At 41.9% G+C, this 27,681-nt stretch overlaps 1 protein-coding gene across 20 annotated transcripts in view; it reads right to left on the bottom strand.

Annotated features, from left to right (window-relative positions):
- MAP7D2 (MAP7 domain containing 2) overlaps positions 1 to 27,681 on the bottom strand; it is a 108,187-nt gene that overhangs the window by 52,857 nt on the left and 27,649 nt on the right. For 19 of the 20 annotated variants that reach the window (XM_077889508.1, XM_077889507.1, XM_077889509.1 and 16 more), the window contains exon 2: positions 734 to 811. In XM_077889508.1, the coding sequence (XP_077745634.1) occupies positions 734 to 811 (78 nt within the window). Of the gene's footprint in view, positions 1 to 733; positions 812 to 2,216; positions 2,360 to 27,681 lie in introns of those variants that run through there. The other variant, XM_077889515.1, reaches the window with a different exon arrangement.

Here is a 27,681-nt window from a genome sequence, read left to right as displayed (position 1 = left end):
TTGAGAAATGAGTTCTAAGGGGACATCCACTAAAAACCATGTTAACTGTGTATGTACCATGCATAAGACATTAAGCTATACAAGGGTTGTAAACTCATGACATTCCCCTCAAGACCTTTCCTAAGGACTATCTATCTGGCAGGGTCAGGGAAGGGTTCCCTGGGGAAAGAATGTGTGAACTAACCAGCAGGAGGCAATCAAGAAGAACCAGAAAGCTCACTTGTCTTAATTCACTATTTACCTACCTCACAGTACCCTGTGGGAACACATCAGACTTATCTGTCTATAGTTTGCAAGAGGTAAGACACCCTCTCTCATCAAGGTTTCCCATCCTAATATAGAAAATGTCTTAACTGATAATTTTCTCAGTTCTAAGGATGGCCCTTCTAGATGCCCTGGAAAGAGCCTGAGTGAGTGCACATAGTAGATGCTTGAGGAGGTGGGGGCAGTGACTGTTTCTTGTTCCTCACCACCTACCCACAGTCTCCGGCAGAGTGTCTAGAACACAGCAGAGGTTCAATGTTTGCTAACTGAGTAAATGAACTGTTCTGAGAAATAAATAACAATTGTGAACATGCCAGCCGAAGAGTGGATTCGCTCTCTAGGGCTCATGTTCATCTAGCAACTGTTCTACCTCTCTTCCCATTCACCCATCAATTTCTAAGGATCTTCAGAAAATACACCACCATATTTTTATTCCCTTGAACCTAAACAGCCAAAGGGCACAACTTACCAAGACATTTTTCTCTTTCTTCTCGTCTTTCTTTAGCTAGTCTCTGTCTCTCATCAGATCTTAAAAATCCATCCATGCCTACAAAAAATAAAAACAAGATGAATTAATTCTTCCCTCTGTCCCTATCTGCTGAGTGCCAGGGGCCATTGGTCCTGCACCCTGGGGGTCTGGCCACACATATACATCATCTATCACCATCACTTAATCCACGGAGGCCCAATACATTATTCCCTAACACACACACACACACACACGGCCAGGCCCTGAGAGCTGAGGGGTAGTAGCCATAGCTTTCACATTCACCCACCAAGCTGTGCTGTAGTGGTCCCAATGCCAATCCTGGAGAACCACAGTCTTTCCCTAGTCCTCTGTGCCCAGGATTGGCCCTGGAGGGGGTCAGAAAATACAGCAAGTGCCAGGGAGGCTTGGTAGTGTGCAGAAAAGCCCATCAAGCCTCCCCAAGCCTGGATCCCAAGGGAGAAGAGAAGCACAAAAGTGGACACAATTATTAAACTGATAGTGAACATTCTACTTTCCGAAGGGAGCCAAATGCTGAGGGACACATACAAGTTCCTTGGTAAACACTGAGAAATATAAACACTCAAGTTTGATTTTGGTTCTGCTAAATTTGCTCCAATGTCAATCTTAGTATTTTAGAATCAAAAAGAAGAAATAAAATGTACTCCTGTTTGTCATGTAAATATCTATAAAAATAAAAGGAACAGATGGCAGTTCCTCCCCCACAAAATGTCCAGGAAACATCCCAGAAGCTCCACATCTCTACCCATCTTCTACAGGACCATAAAGGGCTTTCTGAGTCAAAGATCAAATGATATTCATGGTCATTTTAGGACTAGAAATAATTTACTACACTCAGTCACAATCATTCATGAGCATTACTTATATAATATTTAGGCACAACATCTTGGAGAAATCAGCTTCTGTGTTAATACAACCAGACTCACTTTCATAGGCCCAGGCCCTCTTTTTGGTAGTATCATATGCTGACCTCATTGTGTGCCTTGCTGCCACAATTACCTACACCCCTTTTGGGGAAGTTCCTGTGACTATCCAGGAGAGAGACTAGAGGCTTGGACTCAATATAGGCAGCAGGAATACAGAGATGGATGTGATAAACACTGGATTATCACAACTCCCCATGGGCATCTGATTTTGCAGCCTGGATTATATATCAGGTATATTAAAGCTCAAGACTAAAGTGCTAGAAAATCAACCTGGACTATAAATGCCATTACTCGTGTTTGTTTTTAGTTAGCTCTTGATCATCATGCTACCAACAACATGAACATCATCAAGAATTTGAAGGCCCAACTTCTAAGCTCATCATTGCTGACTCCTCACAGTTTGATCCCAAACTCTCTTCCCAACCAACTTGACATCAGCACTGCCTCTTTCTTCCACACACCTTCCAGCTCAAAATACCCTTCTCCCACATCCCCACAGCTATTTAAATCCCACCTACCTTCAGGATCTCACAGTGCCCCGGACCCCATGATGCTATTCTCCCTCACAGTTGGCAGAACCCTAATTCCATTCTGCTTGGTTACAGAGTTCTCTGATTCAGTATCCCTGGGAGGATGGAGAGGCTACTGAGGCAAGGGTGGCTTATCTATGTTTGGGTCACCCCAGCTTGGGGTACCACTCAACAGTGCCCCTGAGGTGAACGCACAATGCTCAAAGGCAAGCATGTAGTCTTGCCTACAAGACAAGAGAGAGAAAAACCAAGTTTCTCTTTTTTCTAAACGCTTTCAGGCTCTAGTGTCTACATCAATCAAGAATTTGATTAATAATGGGCAGCCTCAGTGGCTCAGTGGTTTAGCATTGCCTTCAGCCCAGGGTGTGATCCTGGAGAGCTGGGATGGAGTCCCACATCAGGTTCCCTGCATGGAGCCTGCTTCTCCCTCTCCCTGTGTCTCTGCCTCTCTCTGTCTCCCTCTGTCTCTCTGTCTCTGTCTTTCATGAATAAATAAATCAAATTAAAAAAAGAATTTGATTAATAAGAATTTATTCTGTGTGAGAAGTTACAAAGTGAAGCTCAGCACCTCTGGACAGATGCTTGCTTGTGTCCATATCAACCCGTCCCTCCCAGCAGGACCTGAACCTTACTCTGTATTGCCCATGTCACCCTTCAGATGTTAATGAGCCAGCCCTGTATCTGAGGTACAGTCTGAGAAACACTAAAAGTGTTTTTCAAATAGAAGAGAAAAACAAGGAAAAGGGCCAAGCACATTTGGAACTGGCCACATTACCCAGATGCTTTACAAAAACAAGTTGCTCTGTTCCAGGGATATGCATTATTTTAGGCTGCCCCCTTGTGGGCACTTGTAAGAGTCACAACTACAAATCATTTCCTTTCCAGAAAATCTTCATTACCGTGCTCAGTCTTCATCACAAAAAAAAAAAAATTAAAAAAAAAGTCATCATCACGTGCTTCATCATAATAGGAGGTGACCCAGTTACTGTGGATCAAAGGCACTTCTTGTATTTCTTTGGGTCAGTCACCTTATGATGCAGGTACTATTTCAATCCTCATAGTTGTAGAAAGGGAAGCACAAAGAGGTTAATTAACTTGTCTGAGGTCACACCATCAGAAAGTGGAAAAGCCAGATCCTAATCCAAGAACCTAACTCTAGAACCCACACTCTTAACTACTGTTCTCTTGCAAAGGAAGAAATGTAACAGCTTGACCTTAGTGCCTATGAATGAAATCTGTCACCCAGTATCACACACAAGGAACAAATCCCATCTTTGTCTCTGGAATAAGTCTGCAAATTTGGAAAGGTCTAAGTCTAGTTCATTAGAGAGGTATCAAATAAGCACTACTGTAAGCCAAGCACTGGCTGGCTGGGTGCAGATCTGGCCAATGTCCAGGCAGGGTAATTATTTGCTTCCTCTTCAAACTGATGGTTTGGAAATGTTTTAGAGAGGCTGATGCTAGATGGGAAACACGGTTAGCCAGAGAATCTTGGGGACAGCCATGAAAAGCAATTCTGCTTTGGCTTCAATGAAGAGGGTGAAGTGACTCAAACATTCCAATATGGGTAACCTGGAGTCTCTGTAATGTCACACAGAGTTGCAAGCCATGTGCGGCTACTTCACCTTAAGATAATCAAAATTAAATGCAATTAGGGGAGCCTGGCTGGCTCAGTCGGAAGAACATGTGACTCTTGATCTCAGGGTTATGAGTTCAAGTCCCACACTGGGTATTTAGATTCCTTAAATAAACTTAAAAAATTAAATGCAATTAAAAGTTCAGTTCCTCACCACACTGGTCACATTTCAGACACTCACTCTCCACATGAGGCTTGCAACTATCACACTGGACAGCACTGAAGGAGAAATCTGGCAGCTCCTTCATGTGATCCCTTCCGTAACGCTTAGCTGCTCTGGGGCACATATGGATAAGCAAATCTCAGAGTTCAATCCGGGTTGTAAGGCTGGGGTAGGGCCTCGTTCTTTCACACAGCTTGGCCCCTCCTGAATACAAGAACTCTCAATCATTTCTAGAACATTCATTTGAAGAAAAGCCAAATAATTAACTCATATCTCCAACTTCCATCTTGTGCCTTTCCATGACGCTCTAGGAACCTCTGCTGAGAAGCACCCGGCTTATCCCAGTAGAGCACAAACCAGACCACCTCTATTTGTTAGGGGCCATGGACTTAACCAGTTATTACCACTAGTACAACACAGTCAGAGGAATTGAGGTATACCATGATTAACACAGGGTAAATAATATATAAACATTAACAATACCAAGAGACCTCCTCTAAAGACCCAGTATACTTAAGGGTTAATGCTCAATTTGGTTCCTACAGGTAGCCTTCTCTCTGTATGGCCTGAAATTCTAAAATGTTTAGTTTTCCTACCCAATAAATCATCCTTTATCCATTAATACCTCGTACTATATGCGTACACTTGTTTCTTTTTTATTAAACCAGAGACTCAATTTTATCTTTGAACCCACGAGAAGAGATGGAGAATAGATCTGTGCTTGTCAGAGGATAGGGAAGAGGGGCAGAAAGGAGTAGGTGGCTATTAAAGGGCAGCATGAGGGATCCTGTGGTAATGGAAATGTTGTCTATCTTGACTAGATCAGTGTCACCACTTTGGTTAGGACAATGTACTATAGTGCTGCAAGCTAGTATTGTTGGGGAAAACCAGGTAAAGGGTATATGGGATCTCTCTGTAGAATCACTTATAACTGTATGTGAATCTACAGTGACCTCAAAATAGAAAGTTTAATTTAGGGATGCCTGGGTGGCTCAGTGCATGATCCCAGGTTGGGAGACTGAGTCTTGCATCAGGCTCCCTGCAAGGAGCCTATTTCTCCCTTTGCCTGTGTCTCTGTCTCTCTGTGTCTCTCATGAATAAATAAAATCTTTTTTTAAAAAAAAAGAAAGTTTAATTTAAAAAATATGGCTAAGGGGTGAAGCCCTGGAGAAGAACCAAAGACAGAGGGAGCAGAGGATATCTTCCTGGGAGGTGTCTCACTCAGGAGAAGGACAAGGGGTATACATGTCAGAGCCATGCCTGTGCCATTCCTGATGCAAGAATGCTTCCCAGGACAATAGCATTCAGGTAATGTGCACTACTGAAACAGAGGCCTCGTCCTGAGCAACTCACTCCATGGAAATGAAAATGAAACAGGGATATTGAGCAGCTAAACAACTATTTTATGTTAACAGAACACCGTAAAATTTCATACTTCACTGATGTGTTCTTGCTTGGAGTAACTTCCCATTATCCTTGGGCTGTAGCAATACATTTTTAAAAACTAATTTTAAAATGAATTTTATTAGCCTTAGCACTCTCTCACTAGAATATTAATGAGCTGATATCAGTCAATTATTCATGGTACTGGTAATAACCATTATCAAAATACAAAGTTTTTAGGGGAAGCCAGCTGTGTTCGGCTTTTAAAAATTAATTGTATTAAATGAATTTTAAAGTAACTTTCCCAAACATACTCATATCAGTGCAACTGAGTCAGTGTCCATAAAAAAGAAAAGGGAACTAGAAATGAAGAGCTTATCAAACAATAAATACAATGCTTGCCAGCCACCTCCCAGTGGGGCATCCTCCTCTCTGTGGACTGGCAAGGCATGAATGTATTCACCTCCATGGTGATTCGTGCTGTCATCTGTCTCAATGCAGGAAGACCAGTGGTTCTCAAATATGGCTACACAATGGAGTCACCTTGGGAGCTTTTAAAAGGACAGATGCATTTCCCTCCCAGAGGCTAACTTACTATCTTAGGTGTAAACAGAATGGTAGTGCTTTAAAAACTCCCATGTAATTCTAACATGCAGCAGGACTGAGAAATGTCCTAGCCTAGCCCACTACTCCCCTGCCACTGGAATATGCATCAGAACCACCTGGAGGGCTTGTGAACTCTTACTATCAGGTGGCACTCCCAGAGCTTGTGACAGAGTGGGCCTGGGGTGAGCTGGAGAATCTGCCTTTTTTTTTAATTTATTTTTTATTGGTGTTCAATTTACTAACGTACAGAATAACCCCCCAGTGCCCATCACCCATTCACTCCCACCCCCCGCCCTTCTCCCCTTCCACCACCCCTAGTTCGTTTCCCAGAGTTAGCAGTCTTTACGTTCTGTCTCCCTTTCTGATATTTCCCACACATTTCTTCTCCCTTCCCTTATATTCCCTTTCACTATTATTTATATTCCCCAAATGAATGAGTACATATAATGTTTGTCCTTCACCGACTGACTTACTTCACTCAGCATAATACCCTCCAGTTCCATCCACGCTGAAGCAAATGGTGGGTATTTGTCATTTCTAATAGCTGAGTAATATTCCATTGTATCCATAGACCACATCTTCTTTATCCATTCATCTTTCGTTGGACACCGAGGCTCCTTCCACAGTTTGGCTATCGTGGCCATTGCTGCTATAAACATCGGGGTGCAGGTGTCCCGGCACAAGAGTCCCGGGCCAGATGGCTTCCCTGGGGAATTTTATCAAACGTTTAAAGAAGAAACCATACCTATTCTCCTAAAGCTGTTTGGAAAGATAGAAAGAGATGGAGTACTTCCAAATTCGTTCTATGAGGCCAGCATCACCTTAATTCCAAAACCAGACAAAGACCCCACCAAAAAGGAGAATTACAGACCAAAATCCCTGATGAACATGGATGCAAAAATTCTCAACAAGATACTGGCCAATAGGATCCAACAGTACATTAAGAAAATTATTCACCATGACCAAGTAGGATTTATCCCTGGGACACAAGGCTGGTTCAACACCCGTAAAACAATCAATGTGATTCATCATATCAGCAAGAGAAAAACCAAGAACCATATGATCCTCTCATTAGATGCAGAGAAAGCATTTGACAAAATACAGCATCCATTCCTGATCAAAACTCTTCAGAGTGTAGGGATAGAGGGAACATTCCTCGACATCTTAAAAGCCATCTATGAAAAGCCCACAGCAAATATCATTCTCAATGGGGAAGCACTGGGAGCCTTTCCCCTAAGATCAGGAACAAGACAGGGATGTCCACTCTCACCACTGCTGTTCAACATAGTACTGGAAGTCCTAGCCTCAGCAATCAGACAACAAAAAGACATTAAAGGCATTCAAATTGGCAAAGAAGAAGTCAAACTCTCCCTCTTCGCCGATGACATGATACTCTACATAGAAAACCCAAAAGTCTCCACCCCAAGATTGCTAGAACTCATACAGCAATTTGGTAGCGTGGCAGGATACAAAATCAATGCCCAGAAATCAATGGCATTTCTATACACTAACAATGAGACTGAAGAAAGAGAAATTAAGGAGTCAATCCCATTTACAATTGCACCCAAAAGCATAAGATACCTAGGAATAAACCTAACCAAAGATGTAAAGGATCTATACCCTCAAAACTATAGAACACTTCTGAAAGAAATTGAGGAAGACACAAAGAGATGGAAAAATATTCCATGCTCATGGATTGGCAGAATTAATATTGTGAAAATGTCAATGTTACCCAGGGCAATATACATGTTTAATGCAATCCCTATCAAAATACCATGGACTTTCTTCAGAGAGTTGGAACAAATTATTTTAAGATTTGTGTGGAATCAGAAAAGACCCCGAATAGCCAGGGGAATTTTAAAAAAGAAAACCATATCTGGGGGCATCACAATGCCAGATTTCAGGTTGTACTACAAAGCTGTGGTCATCAAGACAGTGTGGTACTGGCACAAAAACAGACACATAGATCAGTGGAACAGAATAGAGAATCCAGAAGTGGACCCTGAACTTTATGGGCAACTAATATTCGATAAAGGAGGAAAGACTATCCATTGGAAGAAAGACAGTCTCTTCAATAAATGGTGCTGGGAAAATTGGACATCCACATGCAGAAGAATGAAACTAGACCACTCTCTTGCACCATACACAAAGATAAACTCAAAATGGATGAAAGATCTAAATGTGAGACAAGATTCCATCAAAATCCTAGAGAAGAACACAGGCAACACCCTTTTTGAACTCGGCCATAGTAACTTCTTGCAAGATACATCCACGAAGGCAAAAGAAACAAAAGCAAAAATGAACTATTGGGACTTCACCAAGATAAGAAGCTTTTGCACAGCAAAGGATACAGTCAACAAAACTCAAAGACAACCTACAGAATGGGAGAAGATATTTGCAAATGACGTATCAGATAAAGGGCTAGTTTCCAAGATCTATAAAGAACTTATTAAACTCAACGCCAAAGAAACAAACAATCCAATCATGAAATGGGCAAAAGACATGAACAGAAATCTCACAGAGGAAGACATACACATGGCCAACATGCATATGAGAAAATGCTCTGCATCACTTGCCATCAGGGAAATACAAATCAAAACCACAATGAGATACCACCTCACACCAGTGAGAATGGGGAAAATTAGCAAGGCAGGAAACAACAAATGTTGGAGAGGATGCGGAGAAAAGGGAACCCTCTTACACTGTTGGTGGGAATGTGAACTGGTGCAGCCGCTCTGGAAAACTGTGTGGAGGTTCCTCAAACAGTTAAAAATAGACCTGCCCTACGACCCAGCAATTGCACTGTTGGGGATTTACCCCAAAGATACAAATGCAGAGAATCTGCCTTTCTAACAAGTTCCCAGGTGAGGCTGATGCTGTTGGTTCAGGGCCCACATCTTGAGAACTGTTGTTCTAGACTATGCTCATTCTACACTGCAAGGCCTTGCCCGTGGCTCCTCTGTGGATGTCTGGAGCCCAGGAGAATGTGGGGGTCACAAAGTGGAATGGAGGGAATGTAAAGAGATGATCGACCATCTGCCTGCAAAGAGATGATCCCCACACACAGCAGTTCCCTTTGCTACGGTTGTTACTGCCCCACATGCTATATGGCCTGGGCCTGCCTATTCATTCGCCCCTTGCCCTCTAAACTCTTATCTCTCAATCCCCAGCACCTTGCACATGGTACTCAAACACTTACTGAATGAATAGGCCATGAATATTATGTCCCATTGACCGAAACCTCCCCATGTGTAGAGCATTTAAACCTTTTATCAGTAATGTCTATAAAAACAAGTAACATTTTGAAGCATCTTTGTACCTGTTATGCTGCTGGAGTTCGGCAAGGAGTACCAAGATAAAGAAAGGAAAGCAGTTTTTCCCACTGCCCCCAATGTTCCCCCACAAGGCTAAAATAAATCTTTCCTCTAAATTCTATCAGTGCTCTGCCTCTCTCAGCCCTTTTCCCTCTTTAATTTGAATTGGGGTCCCTCTCTCATTCATGGTCCTCAAGCACAGGAAGCTCCACCCTCCACACTGTTACCTATTCCAGTCCATCGATCAGGATATAAGCTTCTTTTTTCTTCCTTTCTTTTTTTTTTTTGAAGATTTTATTTATTTATTTTTAAAAGATTTTATTTATTCATGAGACACACAGAGAAAGGAGAGAGAGAGAGAGAGAGAGAGAGAGGCAGAGACACAGGCAGAAAAAGAAGCAGGCTCCATGCAGGGAGCCCGACGTGGGACTCGATCCCGGGTCTCCAGGATCACTCCCTGGGCCAAAGGCAGTGCTAAACCGCTGAGCCACCTGGGCTGCCCAAGGTTTTATTTTTAAGTACACTCTATACCCAATGTGGGGCTTGAACCTAAAACTCTGAGATCAAGAGTTGCATGCTCTATTGACTGAGCCATCAAACAAACCCAAAATAAGCTTCTTAAGGGAAATACCCATGTCCCATTTCTTCCTGTAGCCCCAAGGGCCTAGTACAGTATTCTGTACTATGATAAGCACTTAATAAATGCTGAATTCACAGGCACCTACTGTATGCCAGGCCCAGAAAGGATATTAAGAGACACATTTCCTTGTTTCTTGTGATCCTATGACAAGCATCAGAGCAAAGGCATCACTCCTGTGGCCTCTGTATGACCTGACCCACTTATTTAAACTTTAAAAGCCTCAGTTTCCTATACTTAAAAGGGATATGGAATGCTAGCTCTAGGGACTCACCATCTTGTAACACATCACTATGCTATGAGAAGGCCAAGTCAAACAGTGGGTCTCAGGAAAGTGTTCCAACCAGCAGAACCAACAGCTATCACCAACTATCTGCCTCTGAGTGTGCCATCTTGGCCCTCCAGCTGCCCTTCAGTAAAGATCTCAATTTAGAACCACTCCATCAACCCCAAGGCAACACAAAGAATCCTGAGAAAGAAGGCAACATTATAAACTGTTCAGTCTTGGTGTAGTTTGTTACACAGCAATGTAACCAGAAAACCAGTCCACCAATCAACCAAAGGCAAACAAGCAACAATTTTGGATCACTCAGCATAAGGGACCCAGATTATGCACCACCCTAAACTGCTCAGACTCATGGGCTCACCAACCCTGGACCTCAGCCACCTGTCATGCTCCTTAGCCACAATTGTTCTAGTGATGGCTCAAGTAGCTTCTCACTCACCACGCCCTGGAAGCTGCTCCTGCCACTGCCTCCAACAGAGGAGCCCCCATACGTGACACCAGGTAAAAAGGAGCAATGGTAGAACCTTGACATTGACAAGGCCAGTCCTGCAGATGCCAGGAAACATGACCCAGAGGACACAGGGGTTAAGGCCCTGTGACAAGCACTCTGAGACAGGAAGGTAACAATGGATGAATTGCTTGCTCTTCTTTTATTAGTGAACTGGGATTCTACTGAGTCACTGGGGATTCCTAACCTCTCTGGACATGGCCTGAGGGTCCAAGCACTACCAGCTGCATTTGATTGCAATGCCATAGTCAGCTTGATGATGCATCATCTTTTATTTTCTCTCCTTCCTTCCCCAGCTCATATACATTTCCCCTCACTCTTAATTCTTAGGGAGCATACCCCTCAATAAAGTGCTGATGGGTATAAAAGAGGAGGTGTACCTGCATATGAATGTTCATAGCAGCATCATTCAGAATAGCCACAAAGTGGAAAGAACTCAAATGTCCATCAACTACTAAATGGATAAATAAAACATGGTATGTTCATATAATGAAATGTTATTTGGTCATAAAAAAAAGGAATGAAGGGGATGATGGGCTGTTAATGGATACAGGATTTCTTTTAGGGATAATGGAAATGTTCTGGTATTAAATAGTAAACAATGGTTGTACAACACTGTCAATGTACTAAACCCTACCAAAGTTTACACTTCAAAATGGTAACATGTTATGTGAATTATATTGCAATAATAGAAAGAAAAAAAACCATCATATGGAGGGCTCCACAATAACATTTAAAATCTCATCTGTGGCCTTCGTCCAAGTCTCCCAAGTTACTGCTTTGACTTTTTCCTCTCAATTATCCAAATGGTATATTTGGTTCCAATAAAGCATTTTTCATACAATGAGAATGCATGTGGTTCATCTGAGTATGTAAAAATCATACATATACATATAATCCCTGAAAAATATCTGCCACACAATTTCAAGATCTTTGTTATATTTTATAAAACTGGGGAACAAAAGTGAATATTTGTAAGCTGAAAGAAAAGGAAATATATCTGCTACTGTTTGTTCAAAAGATGGGGGAGGTGATGAAAAAATAATAAATTATAAATGTGTTATGATACACAATTATGATTACATGAAGTGATGATATATGTGAAGAATTTTCCATTATGATAAAAATAAAAGCTCATTAAATGTTAGTGGCTATTATTTTTAGGGGGGCTATATTTTGAGATTAAAGAAATTGAAACTCAAAAAGTCGTGACCCACCCAATGTCATACTAAGTGGGAGGATTCTCATTTCTCTCTGATCCTTATTCCACTGTGATTTTTCCTACACTCTGCTACAGAATCATATTCAGATCAATGAAGGGGAGGAAGGTGAAAATTCCAGAGGGGTAATGGTATATGCAAAAATATGCTAGAAAATAATAAAGCCTGAAATCTCATTGAACTTCAATCCTACCAGTAAACTAAAAATCAATTGACAGAATCTAGAACCTTTTTCATCTTTGCATGAGGGTATTGTTTTTGTCCAGAAAGCATCACATATTCCTCTCTTATGTTTTTCAATTAAAATCTCAAAAACAGGGCACCTGGGTGGCTCAGTGGTTGAGTGTCTGACTTCGGCTCAGGTCGTGGTCCCGGGGTCCCGGGATCGAGTCCCACATCGGGCTCCCTGCAGGAGCCTGCTTCTCTCTCTGCCTGTGTCTCTGCCTCTATCTCTGTCTCTCATGAATAAATAAATAAACTTTAAAAAAAATAAAATCTTAAAAACAATTACAATCCCATAGGGTTACTAAACTTTCTATTTAAATTTCTTTCAATGTGGAACTAAATCTCAATTCTCAGTAGGTCCTGTCGGCATCTGTCCATATTTCAGGATGACTGCTTTAATGCAGTGGACTGTAATGAAAATCAACAGCACCAACAGTTGACAGATCTTCTAAAGATTCTTGTCCTGCAACCTGATTTTTCTCCAAAATGAAATTCATATCCATTAAAGGATTCTGAGAATAATAAATCAACCCTTACACTGTTACAATCAGGGTTTAATCATATCAGTGCACAATGCACAAAAAAATCCCCCAAAAGAAAAAAAATCCCCAAAAAGTAAATTTAATAAATTAAATAATTAATAAAATAAATTTCAAGATCCCAAATCATGGAATTCAGGGTGGAAGAGCTCTCAGAGGCCCAATTCAACCCTCTACTTGCAGAGAGAGAGAGAGAGATAGAGAGAGAGAGAGAGAGAGAGAGAGAGAGAGAGAGAGATGGGGAGGTTTGGTCCGTTTCCTCCACCAGAAAAGAACTGTCTTTATCCAATTGGCTTCCTCCATCTGCCCATCTGATATGCTGGATCAGTTCTTGGGCTTTTGTTATAGATAGAGAATGTAGGTAAAAAGGGTTTCAGGATTGTAAGAAGCGAATCAGCTTTGATTAATAGACACTGGAAAGGGAGGCAAACCTGTATGAGGGAACAAAAGAGAGAAGGAAGTAAGAGGAGGACATGGGAGTCAGAACCTTGTTAAGGCTGCCTCTGGGTACAATTCTGCTTGGGAGCTGAACACAGGAAGAGTTTCAAGAGACTCCTGGAAGGTATAGTATATGTGTGTGTAACATTGGGAGCCAGAGGAATAGGCAAAGAGCTACAGGTTAGAATTCAATCTTTTGACACTCTCCTAATCTCCAGTAAAGATCTGAATTGCTTTTAATCTCTTTTGGTTACTGAGTTCTATTTTTTTGGCTATCACTTGAGCTTTGGATATTTATTTTAGAAACAAATGCCTAGGGAGGAGCTAACCTCAGGGGAATCAAGGGTTATAGAGACCCTTCGGTGGCCATTAATTCCATATTCTGTCTTTGATAAGAGCAGAAATGGGTCACTTCAACTCCAAAGATACCATTTCTCTCCATACCTTAATAACTCTTTTGAGATTTTTGGGGACAAACACAAATCCAGTGATTCTCAAGCTTTAGCATACATCAGAAGAATCCCTCAGAAAGCCTGTGAAAAACAAATTGCCGGGCCCCACTTCCAGAATTTCTGAATCAGTAGGGCTGGTAAGGTCTGGGAATCTGCAGTTCTAACAAATTCCCAGGTGATGCTAATGCTATGTGGTTTGGGGACCTCACTTTCAGAACCACTGATCTAATCCATTTCTCAAATGCTATTTGAACTGGTTTAAATTTTAGTTTCAATGGTAAGAAAATGTCACTATTACAATCCCATTCACTACTTTCAACATGTCTCTTTTTCAAGGATGATGTCATAATTTATACTTTTGAAGGAGGCAGGGCTGGAAATGCCTTTTATGTTCAATAGCCGACTTACTAGGATGAAGGCATAGACATCCAGGTATCAAAATAAATTTTTTAAAAATGCATATAGATACTAAAATGTCCTTGAGGGCAGCCCAGGTGGCTCAGCGGTTTGGCGCCGCATTCAGCCAAGGGCGTGATCCTGGAGACCCAGGATCGAGTCCCACATCGGGCTCCCTGCATGGAGCCTGCTTCTCCCTGTGCCTGTGTCTCTGCCTCTCTGTGTGTGGTCTCTCATGAATAAATAAAATCCTAAAAAAAAAAATAAAAAATAAAATGTCCTTGAAAAGAAAGAAGTGGAGAGGGATCCCTGGGTGGCGCAGCGGTTTAGCGCCTGCCTTTGGTCCAGGGCGCGATCCTGGAGACCCAGGATCAAATCCCACGTCAGGCTCCCGGTGCATGGAGCCTGCTTCTCCCTCTGCCTGTGTCTCTGCCTCTCTCTCTCTCACTGTGTGCCTATCATAAATAAATAAAAATTAAAAAAAAAAAAAAAAAAAAGAAAGAAGTGGAGAAATATGGAACGATATAAGGATGTATGCAAATCTATGCTGTTATTATGTTTTTATGAAATATACTCACTAAACTCCTATAGGTTTCCTTTAAAATAGCTAAATGAATTACGTTTTCTGGAAAAATGCAGACATGATAATACTACTACTAAATGACTCAAATGATCCCTAGATGATTCTTTAAAAAAAAAACAAAAAAAAAGATTTGAGAGAAAGAGAAAGCATATGAGTGGAGGGTAGGCAGAGGGAAAAGGAGAAGCAGACTCTCTGCTGAGCAGGGAGCCCGATGTGGGGTTTGATCCCAGGACCCTAAGATCATGACTTGAGCTGAAGGCAGATGCTTAACCAACTGAGCCACCCAGATGCCCCTCCTAAATGATTTTCTTAAACAAGGACTGCACAATAGAGAGAATGACCAGTTGGTTTTTTTAAGTGTAGAACTGGGTGAAGTTCAATCAATCATAAAGAACATAGAACTTTGACATTAAGGCTGAACAATGAGAATGAATCTCCTCCTTACCCTGAAACTTGTCACATAATCATCACCAATATGCCACAAAATTCTCCGCAGATGGTTACTGGAAGAAGGCACAAGGGTGAAGTTCTGTAGCAAGTGCTCTCGGACCCCTCTCCTAAACAATGAGGAGAACAGTAGTCCCTATCTTACTCATGAGGGTTAAATGAAGATTACAGGCACTGCTTCACTGTGCCCAGCACACAGTGGAAGCTCAACCATTTGAGGTATTCTTTGTTAGCATTCCAGCCAGCCTGTTCCTGTTCAGGGTTCTTCTTTTCCACTATTGAAGTCTTCTGAAAACCAATCCTCCTACCTTTCCTAATGGGGCAATTAGAATGCATGCAACAGCATCAGGCTAAAATCAGGGCAAGCTTTCTTTTTCCATAAGAATTAAACTAGAACATATATACATATATGTGTGTATGTATGTAGATGTGTGTGTGTATATATATAATTTTTTTTGATTTCTCATCTTCTTCCAACAGTATCAGTTACCAGTTATCACTAGTATCTATGACATGTAGACACATGCCTCTTCTGGTAAATCAATAGAAAGGAGACCCTGTCTTTAGCAGCATAAGTAGTTTCTTACCAGAAAAAGAATATGTAGATGATATTTCACAAACATTAACTATGAAGGCTGTATATGATGATGCTGATGCTGTTCATCACTACTTTAACAGTAAATTTCCTAATTATATTCATATACACATAGTCAAATGTCCCAAGAATACCCACTCCAGCAACTCCAATAAGTTCCCTAGAATCAAGTGAAAACGTGTCACATTATAAAATTCAACCATACCCAGTTTCGTAAAATGTACACATATTCATGGGCCAGACTGTCTTTTTCTAAAGGTACCATTTATTAAGCACCTATTTCCTGCCGGGCATTATGTTTTCCAAATGTTATTTAATGTTCATAATAATCCTAGGATGTGGAAGATACCCTTATATTACAGATAAGGAAACAGACTCAAAGTTAAGAAATCTGCCCAAAGTCACAGGTGCTATGTAGCAAAGCCTGGATCTTAGGCCTGTCTGGCTGATTCTCAAGCTGAAAGGCACCAACTCAGTACTGACAGAAAAGGAAGGCCACCTAAAGGAAAGAATACTGACCTAGGGATCTAGATGTCCAGAAACTGGGAGCTATTCTTATTGGGATGCACAAAGGAACACAAGAAAATGGGCTCAGCCTGGGCTCACTCAAATACCTGCTCAGCACACACAGACAGTGTGACTACTAAGGAAGCTTCTAAGCCTTAGTTTTCTCATATGTTAAATAGGGATAATAGGAGTACCTGTGTTGTAGAGTAATGTAAAGTTTGAAGTAGAATATATGTAAAGCTCTTAGCACATATTAAAAGCACATAATAAATAGGGCAGCCCGGGTGGTTCAGCGGTTTAGCGCTGCCTTCAGTCCAGGGCGTGATCCTGGAGACCTGGGATCGAGTCCCATGTCGGTCTCCCTGCATGGAACCTGCTCCTCCCTCTGCCTGTGTCTCTGCTTCTCTCTCTCTCTCTGTCTCTCATGAATAAATAAAATCTTTAAAATAAAAAATAATAAAAGTACATAATAAATATTAGCTAACAGCATCATCATCATCACCATCACTGGCTTAGATGTGGTCCTTAAATGAGAATGCAAATACAAGTGCTTAGGACATATTAAGCTCTCAGACTGCATTCATGTTCATCAGTATCATCATTATTATCCCCCTTTGCACCACCACAATGGCTACTACTATAGTCTAGAACTAGTCCCTGATCCCCTCTCCTCATCTTTAAAACCTGTTTTCAAATCAGCAATATCTTCAGCTTGCACCAGTACTCCAGTGGCAGACCCACCAGGCATCTCAGGAGCTCCTGACCCTGCTGCTAGGGTGAAGGCCATGTACATACTTGTCAAAAATCACCTGATGGTGCACTTAAAATATGTATATTTTGTGTACGATACCTATTTGTAACACTCCAACAACTATGATAACAAATAGAAAAAGCAAAATGTAGTGCTGGGTGATCTGCTATATGTCATTAGTGCCCCCAGGCTACCATGACTAACCCTGGATATCCCAGGCAACCACTGTGACCCTGTAAAGAAGTGTGGGTGGACACTCAGACTCTTAAGGGTAGCATGGGAGACAAAAGGTAAGCCTCACCAGAGCCAGTGTGGAAATTGAAGTCACTTGCAAAGGCCCAGGGAGGGTGGCTCAAGCTGCAGGGCTCTTAAAAACTGCCTCATGATTCAGGAAATAAGGAGGTCTAACAAGCCAGCTTCTTGCCTTGAAAATCATTCTCTTCCAAGTTCACTATTAACCTTTAACTGTTTCCACACATACCAGATCCCAGATACCACTGTCCAAATGACCTGGCTCTTTTCTACAGCCACCAGGAAAACTGTCTCTGTAGGATTACTTCCGTATTATGTGGAAAGCTTGGCCCCAGTGGCTTCTTCTTGGCTCCATCTATGCAGTCTGCCCCAAAGTACCCCAGTCAAAGCACCCTGAGTAAATCTCTTCGTATCTCGGAATTTCCAGCTGCTCTTCTGTAAAGCAGGAACATCACTACCTACTTCAGGGTTATGGGGGTCTTGTGAAACACCTGGCAGCAGGAGTAGTCACAGTTGGCCCCATTCCGCTGATGATATATGAGAATGCAGACCAAACAAGTTGTGGCAGATGCTCACTGGGCCCAAGCCCTGGGCCATGGAATCATAACCTCCATATTTCAGTCTTCCCAAGAATCCCACAAAATCCCCCCAAGAAACCCCCCACAACTTCCTAAGAAGTCAGTTTCCATTCTAAGACTTGTTCTTCCTTGCTAATAATTCACTTAGAAAGTGAGAGGAACAAAATCAAAGGTGTCTAAAAGAAGACAACAAACAGGTAAAAAATTCAACTTAATTACTGGGCACTGTGATGCACAAACTTGCCTCCCACCCTGGTGTTCATCTGGGAGGCAGGAGTTACCTGGATTCCTGTGTTTCTACAATCAATTTAATGTAAGTATATATTATTTCAAAAGGACCTATATGCACAGCATACTCTATTCACAACATGATTTACTAGTTAAATGAAACCTATATAACTTACCCTCTACCATTCTGAGTTCTTGGCTGGGACTTCTGGTAATAGAAAGAGGATTTTAAATACTATCTTCACCTAGAGACAAAAGAAAGATGTTGGGGGGGAGGGGCATTGCAATTCATGGAAGGTAAGGAGAAAAAATACTAAACAAAAGTTGCCCTACTGTGCAGATATGTCTCTCAGGTGAAAAAGCTTGCTCCAGTAATAGCTCTCTTCCTGGTATTGGCCCTCTTTCTATTGCAAAAACTTTTTATTTTTTTTTTAATTTTTTTATTTATTTACTTATGATAGTCACAGAGAGAGAGAGAGAGGCAGAGACACAGGCAGAGGGAGAAGCAGGCTCCATGCACCGGGAGCCCGACGCGGGATTCGATCCCGGGTCTCCAGGATCGCGCCCTGGGCCAAAGGCAGGCGCCAAACCGCTGCGCCACCCAGGGATCCCTGCAAAAACTTTTTAGATTTATTTATTTATTTTAGAGGGGCAGGGCAGGGGAGAGAATCTTCAAGCAGACTCCCTGCTGAGCACAGAGCCCAACACGGGCTCTATGTCACAAACTATGAGATCACAACCTGAACCATGACAAGGGTCAGTCGCTCAACTATCTGAACCACCCAGGTGCTCCTACTGCAAATTTTTAAAAATAGGGACGCCCAGGTGGCTCAGTGGTTTGGTACCTGCCTTCAGCCCAGGGCGTGATCCTGGAGACCCGCGATCCAGTCTCACATTGGGCTCCCTGCAGGGAGCCTGCTTCTCCCTCTGCCTGTGTCTCTGCCTCTCTCTGTATCTCTCATGAATAAATAAATAAAATCTTTAAAAAAAAACATAGACTTCCCTTACAAATTCATCCTTACGTAAAAGAAGCATATTTGGGGTGCCATATTCTGCCACCCTTCAACATCTAAGCATAGGGCTCACCAAGAGAACTGGGTGGTTCCATGCTGAGATCCACCTTCCCAGGATTCTTTGCCATGTGGTGGCCACACAGTCACCTCTCCTCCACATTCAAGCCCACTCCCTCAAGGGTGTCTCTAGTCATCACAGAATTGTTTGCAGCCACAAGAATTTGGACTCCACCCATCCTGTCAAGCGTGACCACAAAAAACCCAGAGAAGTGGGAGCTGGCACCAGAAAAGGGAGTGAACATGGAAAGCAGAGCAAGTATTGAGATTTCTACCATGGACAAGGCACACAAGGTCAGGTGTCTGAACTTGGCCTCAAGGTCCTTTATAGATAGGGAGGCTCTGACATATGGGGCTTTGGTTTGAGTATCCAGAGGCTCACCTGATGCAGAGATCCAAGCAAGGGGTAAGGCTCTGATTTGCAGACCCTTAAATAGCCCTCCCATCCCCCAGAAAGTATGGAGAAGGCAGCTAGGTACAGTGTCTGGGAGCAAGAGCTCAGGAGCCAGGAAGGCCTGGTTCCAATCCCACTGAGATCAAGGAGCATCAATGGAAAGGGAGATTGAGGAGGAAAGGGCAAAGGGGAAAGAGGAAGGGAGAGAAGAAGTGGGGAGGGTTTGAGTGAAGGAATTAATGTTTGTATGCATGCATGTGTGTACTGCTCAGAACACTGCCTGCTGTAGTCATTGCTCGATAAATGTTAGGAATCGATATTTCTAAGCCTGAAGCACCCAGCTGTCCTTCAGTGGTGTGGCAGGGGCAGATTGCATACCAGGAGAAGTGGCTGTTTATAGTGAGGGTCATATTGTGTGAAAATGCAAGCCCCCAACTCACCATCCTGAGATAAGACTCAGAAAGGCCTTGGACATCTGGAAAAAGGGCCAAACACAGGGGAAAAGGATTATTCTTACTTGCTTTGTCAGCAATAAAGTACAAAAGATTTACAAACATCTCTTTGAAACTGTGGACAGAATCCAGCAGGTAATAGCTAGTAAAGAGACATTAACTGTGGCATTCCATTATTAGTACTGTCATTTGATGTTCTCTTCAAGGTGGTGTGTATGTTTGATGACCATGAAAGTAAAAGATGTGTAAAGGATCCCAGAGTGTCACCGGAAGCCCTTCTGGTCAATCTCCGTGCCATGCCTGACCTAGCTGAGGCCCAGAGTCACAATGGTGGGAAGAGCCGTGTCCTTTTTTTTTTTTTTTTTTAAACTATTTTTTTAAAATTTTTATTTATTTATGATAGTCACAGAGAGAGAGAGAGAGGCAGAGACACAGGCAGAGGAAGAAGCAGGCTCCATGCACCGGGAGCCCGACGTGGGATTCGATCCTGGGTCTCCAGGATCGCGCCCTGGGCCAAAGGCAGGCGCCAAACCGCTGCGCCACCCAGGGATCCCAAGAGCCGTGTCCTTGAGCATGAGCTAGGCAGGTCACAGAGCTCCTTGTCCTAAGCCCATTATTTTGACTTTGTTTCCTCAGAGTTTCCACACACTGACATGCTCACAGGCACTTAAGGTCCCTTCATCCTCACATTACAGAGTTGGCAGGAACCTTCACTCTCCCTGTAGAGAATCCCTTGTTCCTAGGCTGCCTGCTTTGCCTCTGCTGTCTCACTGGGCACCAGACCTGATCTTTGACCATAGCTGTACAACTTAACCATCCACAGTGAACTCTCCCTGGTCCAAGTCCCTCTATTCCCAGTTTTAGTTCATGGTAACACAATCCCACATTAGAAATGGCCCCAGTTACACCAGCACTTTGAGGAACCACTGACAGGGCTTTGGAAACCCAATCCGAGTCATCAGTGTGGTTGTCAGGCCTCCAGTTATAGAAGATTCCTTAATTTTAAAACAAAATACAAAGGGGAAATAAAGAGGCTGGGGAAAAACCCACTCTTTGTATTATAAACAATTTAGAGACATATTAAGAATTTTCAAAGTCGGGGAGCCTGGGTGGTAGAGTCAGTGAAGCATCTGACTCTTGGTTTCAGCTCAGGTCATGATCTCAAAGTCATGAGACTGAGCCCCACAACAGGTTCCATGCTCAATGAAGAACCTGCTTGTGACTCTCTCTCTCCCTCTCCCTCTGTCTCCACCCTTCCTCAAATGAATAAATAAATCTTCAAAAAAAAAAAGAATTTTCAAAGTCATAACCCCCTGTTCCTTCTTTCACTAAAAAGTGCATACCCAACAGGGTTGCTCCACCCCCATCCCAACCTTCAGCCTGGCATGTAGCATTCTCAGCTCAGCCACAATATAATTCTTAAACAAGGACAGTTTTCAAGGACATTTTGAGGCCTTGAGGCAGAAACAGCTTCCTGTCTCATGTCTCAGATTCTTCTTAAACCACAGGAGCAGAGCACAAGGTGTGCCCTCACTCAGCATCATTCTGAGCAATCTGCTTTGTCTTTTTAACAGCCTTGCAGATATCTCCAGCTTGTTGAATAAATTCACCCGACCTCATCTCATCCCCCTCCAACCACCCCCCTAATACCTCTTTGGAAAAACAAAAGACACATGAATCTTAAAGTTCTACTTATTACTGTCAGTGGTCAAAGCTTATTTTGAAAACAGTAAGATAACAGATATGATACTGACAAGAGAAAAAGTTAGACATAAATCTTGGTATTTATTTCTGGACAAGATTTTTGTAAAGTAAAACAACAAGGCCTTCAGGAATTCATTCAGTCCCAAGGTATATGGACGTGTAAAGGCTTCTCTTTGGCTGTTTCACAGAAAAAGCCCCTGCCATCCAAAACAATACATAAGAAACACCCTTTTGTGCACTACAGTTAAGTGTGTATGCATGGGTGCCTTGCCTACGGTAGCTGTCACTGTTTCTTTACTTGTTTTTCACCACAGGAAGGTAAAAACCGATGATGTATGTATTTTTAAATCCTGCACGCTGCCTTTCACTTGCAAACACTATCAACAGAGAACAATATATACTGGTGCTATTTAAGTATGCTAGTCAATCAGAGCAATCCAGTTTTGGATTCACCACATTTTAAATTAGCCAAAATGTCACACTTAAAGGTCACTACACACATTTCTATTATAGCTGACCCCAAACCAATGCTTAAATGACCGCTGCCTTTAAGAACAGCATGCTACACAAATTCAAATACAGAGGTTCTCAACCAGAGGTAATTGTGCCCCCATGTGGCACTTGGCAATGCCTGAAGACATTTTGGGTTGTGGCACAACTAGAGTGGGGGGAGAGGAGATGCTACTGGAGTCTGGGGGGTTGAGGCCAGGGATGCAACATCCCACAGTGGACACAGGACACCCCCCACAGCTCCCCCCGCAATCAATCTTCCAACCTTAAAAGGCTGAAAAGCCCTCTCTAGTAAGCTGTGCTGCATGTGATATGTAGAAAGACTTCCTTTACACACCATATACACCTTGGTTCATGCCACATCAATATAGAGCAGCAATAAAAAGGCCAGAAAATGATAAATACAGAATAAACATGATTCCTATTTGGGCAGCTTTGTTAAAAGCTGTAGCAATTTGTAGTAGTTTTAAAAATTCTTCTTCAAAAATAGAGAATCAATAAAATTATTAGTGTTTGACAGCATCAATAGGCACAATTTGTTTTCTTAGGCAGGACTGTGACTAAATACATTAGTACTGTTAAGGGTGTTATAACATCTGTTATGGAACAAACTGCCTCAATGTCACTTTCCTGGATGGCGGTGCAGTGAAACCATGGTGCAAATCTGCAACAGAGGCAAGGATAATGGACTGCCCTGGGGACCTGGAATGAGAAAACCACTCCAAGGAAGGTACACATATTCCCTTTGCTTTTATGTGGCTTTCACAGGCCCTGTTGGGCAAAGGAATTCCCTCCTAAGAACATTAGTATAAATTATATCCTTAATCACAATCCCTGCTGATGGAAGCAATTCATATTGTGTCTTGCAACAATTATCCCTGGCAGTACCAGGGAAGAGGGTGGGAAGAGAGAGGGCTGGGAGCAGCTTTGATCCCTGTAAAATATAACAGCACTTAAAAACTGGATTTACTTGATTTGATCAGCACTAAAAGGAAGTTTTAAGTTTTTGATCAGTTATTAAAAATATAGCATTTCCCTTTGGGTACTTTTTTTTCTACCACAAAGAATCATTAAAATGTAGGTTGCCTCATGAATGCAGCCACTGTATCCCTTTTTATAGTAACAGGAAGGATGTCTGTGTTCCCAAGGCAACCTAAGGTTTCACTCATCGATACAGCAGTCGGTTCTTTCATCAAACACAGCACCAATCTTCTGAGGTTTCAAAATTAGAGTTCTCTGCTCAGGACAGGGCATGATGGTCCTACACACACCATAGCTAAGATGGTCACCAAATGTCATAAACAAAGATAAAGAGTAGGTACTAGAGTAAAATACTTTCTAGAGTTTTTCTCCAGGTGACCATTCAAGCTGATAATGAGCCATTTGGTTCAATTTGATCTAATGACTTTATGCAGAGAGATGTCCACGAAGAACATAAAGGCAGTTCAAATACAGGAGGGATCTGAGGTGTGGCTTGGTCCTCCTCAGAGCCTTCTCCCCACTGTCCTTTTGCTCTGTCCTTCACACTGCCAAGCACCCCCAGCACCCCATCCTGTTCTCCTAGCCCACCTGGGTGGGTCCAGGACTTGGCCCGCAGAAACCCTATCCTCCTATGTCAGCTCCATAGTGAATGAATAATCCAGATGAGAGTTTGTGAGGATTTAAACTGGAATGTAATGGAAGGGAATGGATAAATTCTAGCACAGAAAGGTAGATACTACACAAATAAACAACTGAGTGGAGGTGGAAAGGAGAAAACCAAAGGTAAGATGAGGTTCTGGGCCTAAGCAGCCTGGAGAAAAATGGCTGACACCATCTACAAAAATAAGGAAAACTTGGGGGGGGGGGAAGATGATGGATGAGTAATGTCTCATCCATCATCCATTAAATTTGGTTGTTAAGGAATTTGGGAGGCTTAGAAAATAGCTAAATGGGAGATTTTGTCAATAGCTAGTTTAGAGAACCAAAAATAATAACAACAATAATGATGATTAATGATAGCCAACAATGATCATGTCAGGCCCAGTCCTAAATGCTTGACATGTCTACACTCACTTAATTTTCCAAAAAAATATATGAGGTATATCTCCATTTTCCAGGTGGGAAAACTGAGAAGTTAAACACTTTTCTGAGGCTACACAACTGGTAAACAGCAGAATCTACATACAAACTCAGGCACTGATTACAAAGGAAAACAGTCCACACTGACAACAGATATCTACAACATGTAGTCAACTCCGAGCTTTTAAATCATTAAGGACTAGCCTTTTAGAATGTGATGTGGACAATAAAACTTCGCAAATCAACCCCTTTATATTTTTGGAAAATTATTTCAGACACATGTAACTGGCAACTGCTAAACAAAATGGCTGAAATCATTTCACCTCTCTGCAAACTGTTGGTCTAACTCACAAAAAGCCAAACTTGAATAAAAAATATGCAGACATATCAACTCAAGGGTTTTAGATGGTCAGGATTCTTTTAACTTATAGATTCAGCAACTAATTTCTACATATTTAAGTTCTTATAAATATATGATGCCTTATTATGTGACAAAAATATACAGGTGACTTTTTTTTTAAAAGATTTTATTTACTGGGGCAGCCTCAGTGGCTCAGGGGTTTAGCGCCACCTTTGGCCCACAGCATGATCCTGGAGACCCGAGATCAAGTCCCACGTCGGGCTTCCTGCATGGAGCCTGCTTCTCCCTCTGCCTGTGTCTCTGCCTCTCTCTGTCTCTCATGAATAAATAAAATCTTAAAAAAATATTTTATTTATTTATTCATGAGAGACATGGAGAGAAAGGCAGAGGTATAGGTAGGGGGAGAGGCAGGCTCTCTGTGGGGAGCCCAAAGTGGGACCCCATCCCAGGAACATGACCTGAGCCAAAGGCAGATGCTCAAGCACTGAGCCACCCAGTTATTTGAGCCACCTACAAATAATTTTCTGTGAAAAATAGTTTTGTGCTTGGAAGTTACGTCACAGGGCCCTCGGCCCAGTTCAGAGTCACTTTTAGCTGAGTCTGAGCACTGGTGTTACAGAGCCAGTCCAACTCAAGTCTAGGACTCTCTGCAAAGTGTCGGTAGCTAATGCTATTTTAAATACATACCGCAGGACTGATTGTAAAGAGCAGAAGGGAAAGTTTTGGGATGATGGAACCATTCTAGAATTTGGTGGTAGAATTAGCTACACAGCTACATGCTCAAACTGTTCACTGAGAATGAGTGAACTTTAGAATTCAATCGGAAGGAATAGGAAGGGAAGGAGGGAGGAATATGGTAGGAGAAGAGAGGAAAGAAAAATAGAAAAGCAAACACAGGGGTGCCTGGGTAGCTCAGTCAGTTAAACATCTGCCTCAGGCTCAGGTCATGATCCCAGGGTCTCAGGACTGGACCCCACATTGGGCCTCCTGCTCAGCGGGAAGTCTGCCTCTCCTGCCTGCTCATGTTCATATTCTCTCTCTCTCAAATAAATAAAATCTTAAAAAGAGAAGAAAAGCAAACACAAATAAAGGAAGGGTAGCCATTGCTGTATAAAAATCTGTTTCAGCTATATCAATATGCACATTGTAGTATGTTTCTAGTTGCGGAGTTATTCATGATCCAAAAAGCTAGAAAACTCCTGTTTCAGGGGAATTACATCCAGGAGAGTGCTGTGCAACCTTGATGGGAATCAGCTGGGGATTTCATTATAATGAGCGTAAGTTCTAGTCATTAGGTCTGGGAAGTGGTAAGAATCTGCATTTTGAACAAGCTCCCAGATGATGCTGATGTTGCTGGCCTGTGGACTGCACTTTAAGCAGCAATGAGCTGCAGTACAAACTAAAGCTGAGCTGCCAAGAATACAGAGACTTAAGAATGTCATTGTTGGAAGGATCCTTAGAAAACTCTAGTACAGTGTTTCCCAAATGGACATGGATCACAAGAAACTTCTAGTAGTATTTAATAAAAATACAAATAAATAAATAAATAAATAAATAAATAAATAAATAAATAAAAAATACAGAGTCCTATAATCAAGATAGTATGGTATTGGCATAAAAACAGACACACAGAACAAGAGGACACAATGAAGAGTCCAGAAATGTAGCCACACATATATGAGCAACAGAATATTCAACAAAGGCATCAAGGTAATGCAATGGGGAAAGAATGGTCTTTTCAAAAAATGGTGCTGGAACAAGTGGCTATCCGTATGCAAAAAAAAATGAACTTCAGGGGATCCCTGGGTTGCTCAATGGTTTGGCGCCTGCCTTTGGCCCAGGGTATGATCCTGGAGTCCCGGGATCGAGTGCTGCGTCGGGCTCTTTGCATGGAGCCTGCTTCTCCCTCTGCCTGTGTCTCTGCCTCTCTCTCTCTGTGTCTCTCATGAATGAATAAATAAAATATTTTTAAAAAATTAACTTCAATCCATCCTTTGCATCATATATAAAAATTAACTCAAAACAGACCTATAAAACTTCTACAAGTAAACCTAGGATCACATCATCATGACCTTGGAGTAGGCAAGGATTTCTTAGAACACAAGAATCTCAAACTATAAGAAAAAATTGAAAAAAAAAGGGACAAATCTCCATCAAAATTTAATCTTCTGATCTTCAAAAAGACACTATTAAGAAAATGAAAAGGCAAACCAGACAAGTAGAAAACATTCACAATACTGATGTCTGACAAAGAACTCGCATCCAGAATATAATAAAAAGTTAAAAAAGAAAAACACTTGAAACTAACATAAAAAAACTATTGACTAATCTTACCTGTGAATAAAGATGTAAAATTCTGAAATATAAGCAATAAAGAAATTCTTGCAGGAAATAAGCAAACAACTCAGTAAAAAAAAAAGGGGGGGGGGCAAAATATGTGAATAGACACTTCACATGCCAAGAAGCACCTGTAAAAATACTCAATACCTTCAATCATCAAGAAAATGCAAAGTAAAACAACCATGAGATATCATTATACAACCACTAGAAAGAGAAAAATAATTTTAAATCCCACAAAAATCTATCGAGTGCTGGAAAGGATGCAAAGCAACTAGATCTCTCCTGAACTGCAGGTGAGAATATAAACTGGTACAATCATTTGGGGAAAGAGTTTGGCTATTCCTTTCCCAAAGCATGCATTTATCATGACCCAGCAACCCCACTCCTAGGGATTTACCCTAGAGAAATACAAATGTATGTCCACAAAGCGGTTTTGCACGTGAATGCTCACAGTATCTATTACCCAAAACTGGAAATAATCCAACTATCAGCAAGAGAATGACTAAATGGCAATGCAGCAAAAACAGTCGTATATTCTTAGTAATCCTCAGCAACAAAAGGAATGATTACTTACATACACACACACACCACCTATGAATCTCAAACACATGCCAAATGAAAGAAGCCACAGAGAAAAGAGTACATTCTTATAAGATTCCATTTATAGGAAATGCTAAAAATGGCAAATCTCATCTATGGCAACAGAAAGCAGATCAATAATTGCCTAGGGTTGGGCATGGAGAGTGTCTGCAAGGTGTTCAGACGGACTGGTCTGTGTTTTGATCATGCGAGTGATTTCTGGAGTGTATACATTTGT

Source organism: Canis aureus, chromosome X (assembly GCF_053574225.1).
Source record: "Canis aureus isolate CA01 chromosome X, VMU_Caureus_v.1.0, whole genome shotgun sequence".
In the NCBI taxonomy this organism is placed as follows: Eukaryota; Metazoa; Chordata; class Mammalia; order Carnivora; family Canidae; genus Canis; species Canis aureus.
Note: the sequence above shows the minus strand (reverse complement) of the source record. Positions and strands in the feature narration are given on the sequence as shown.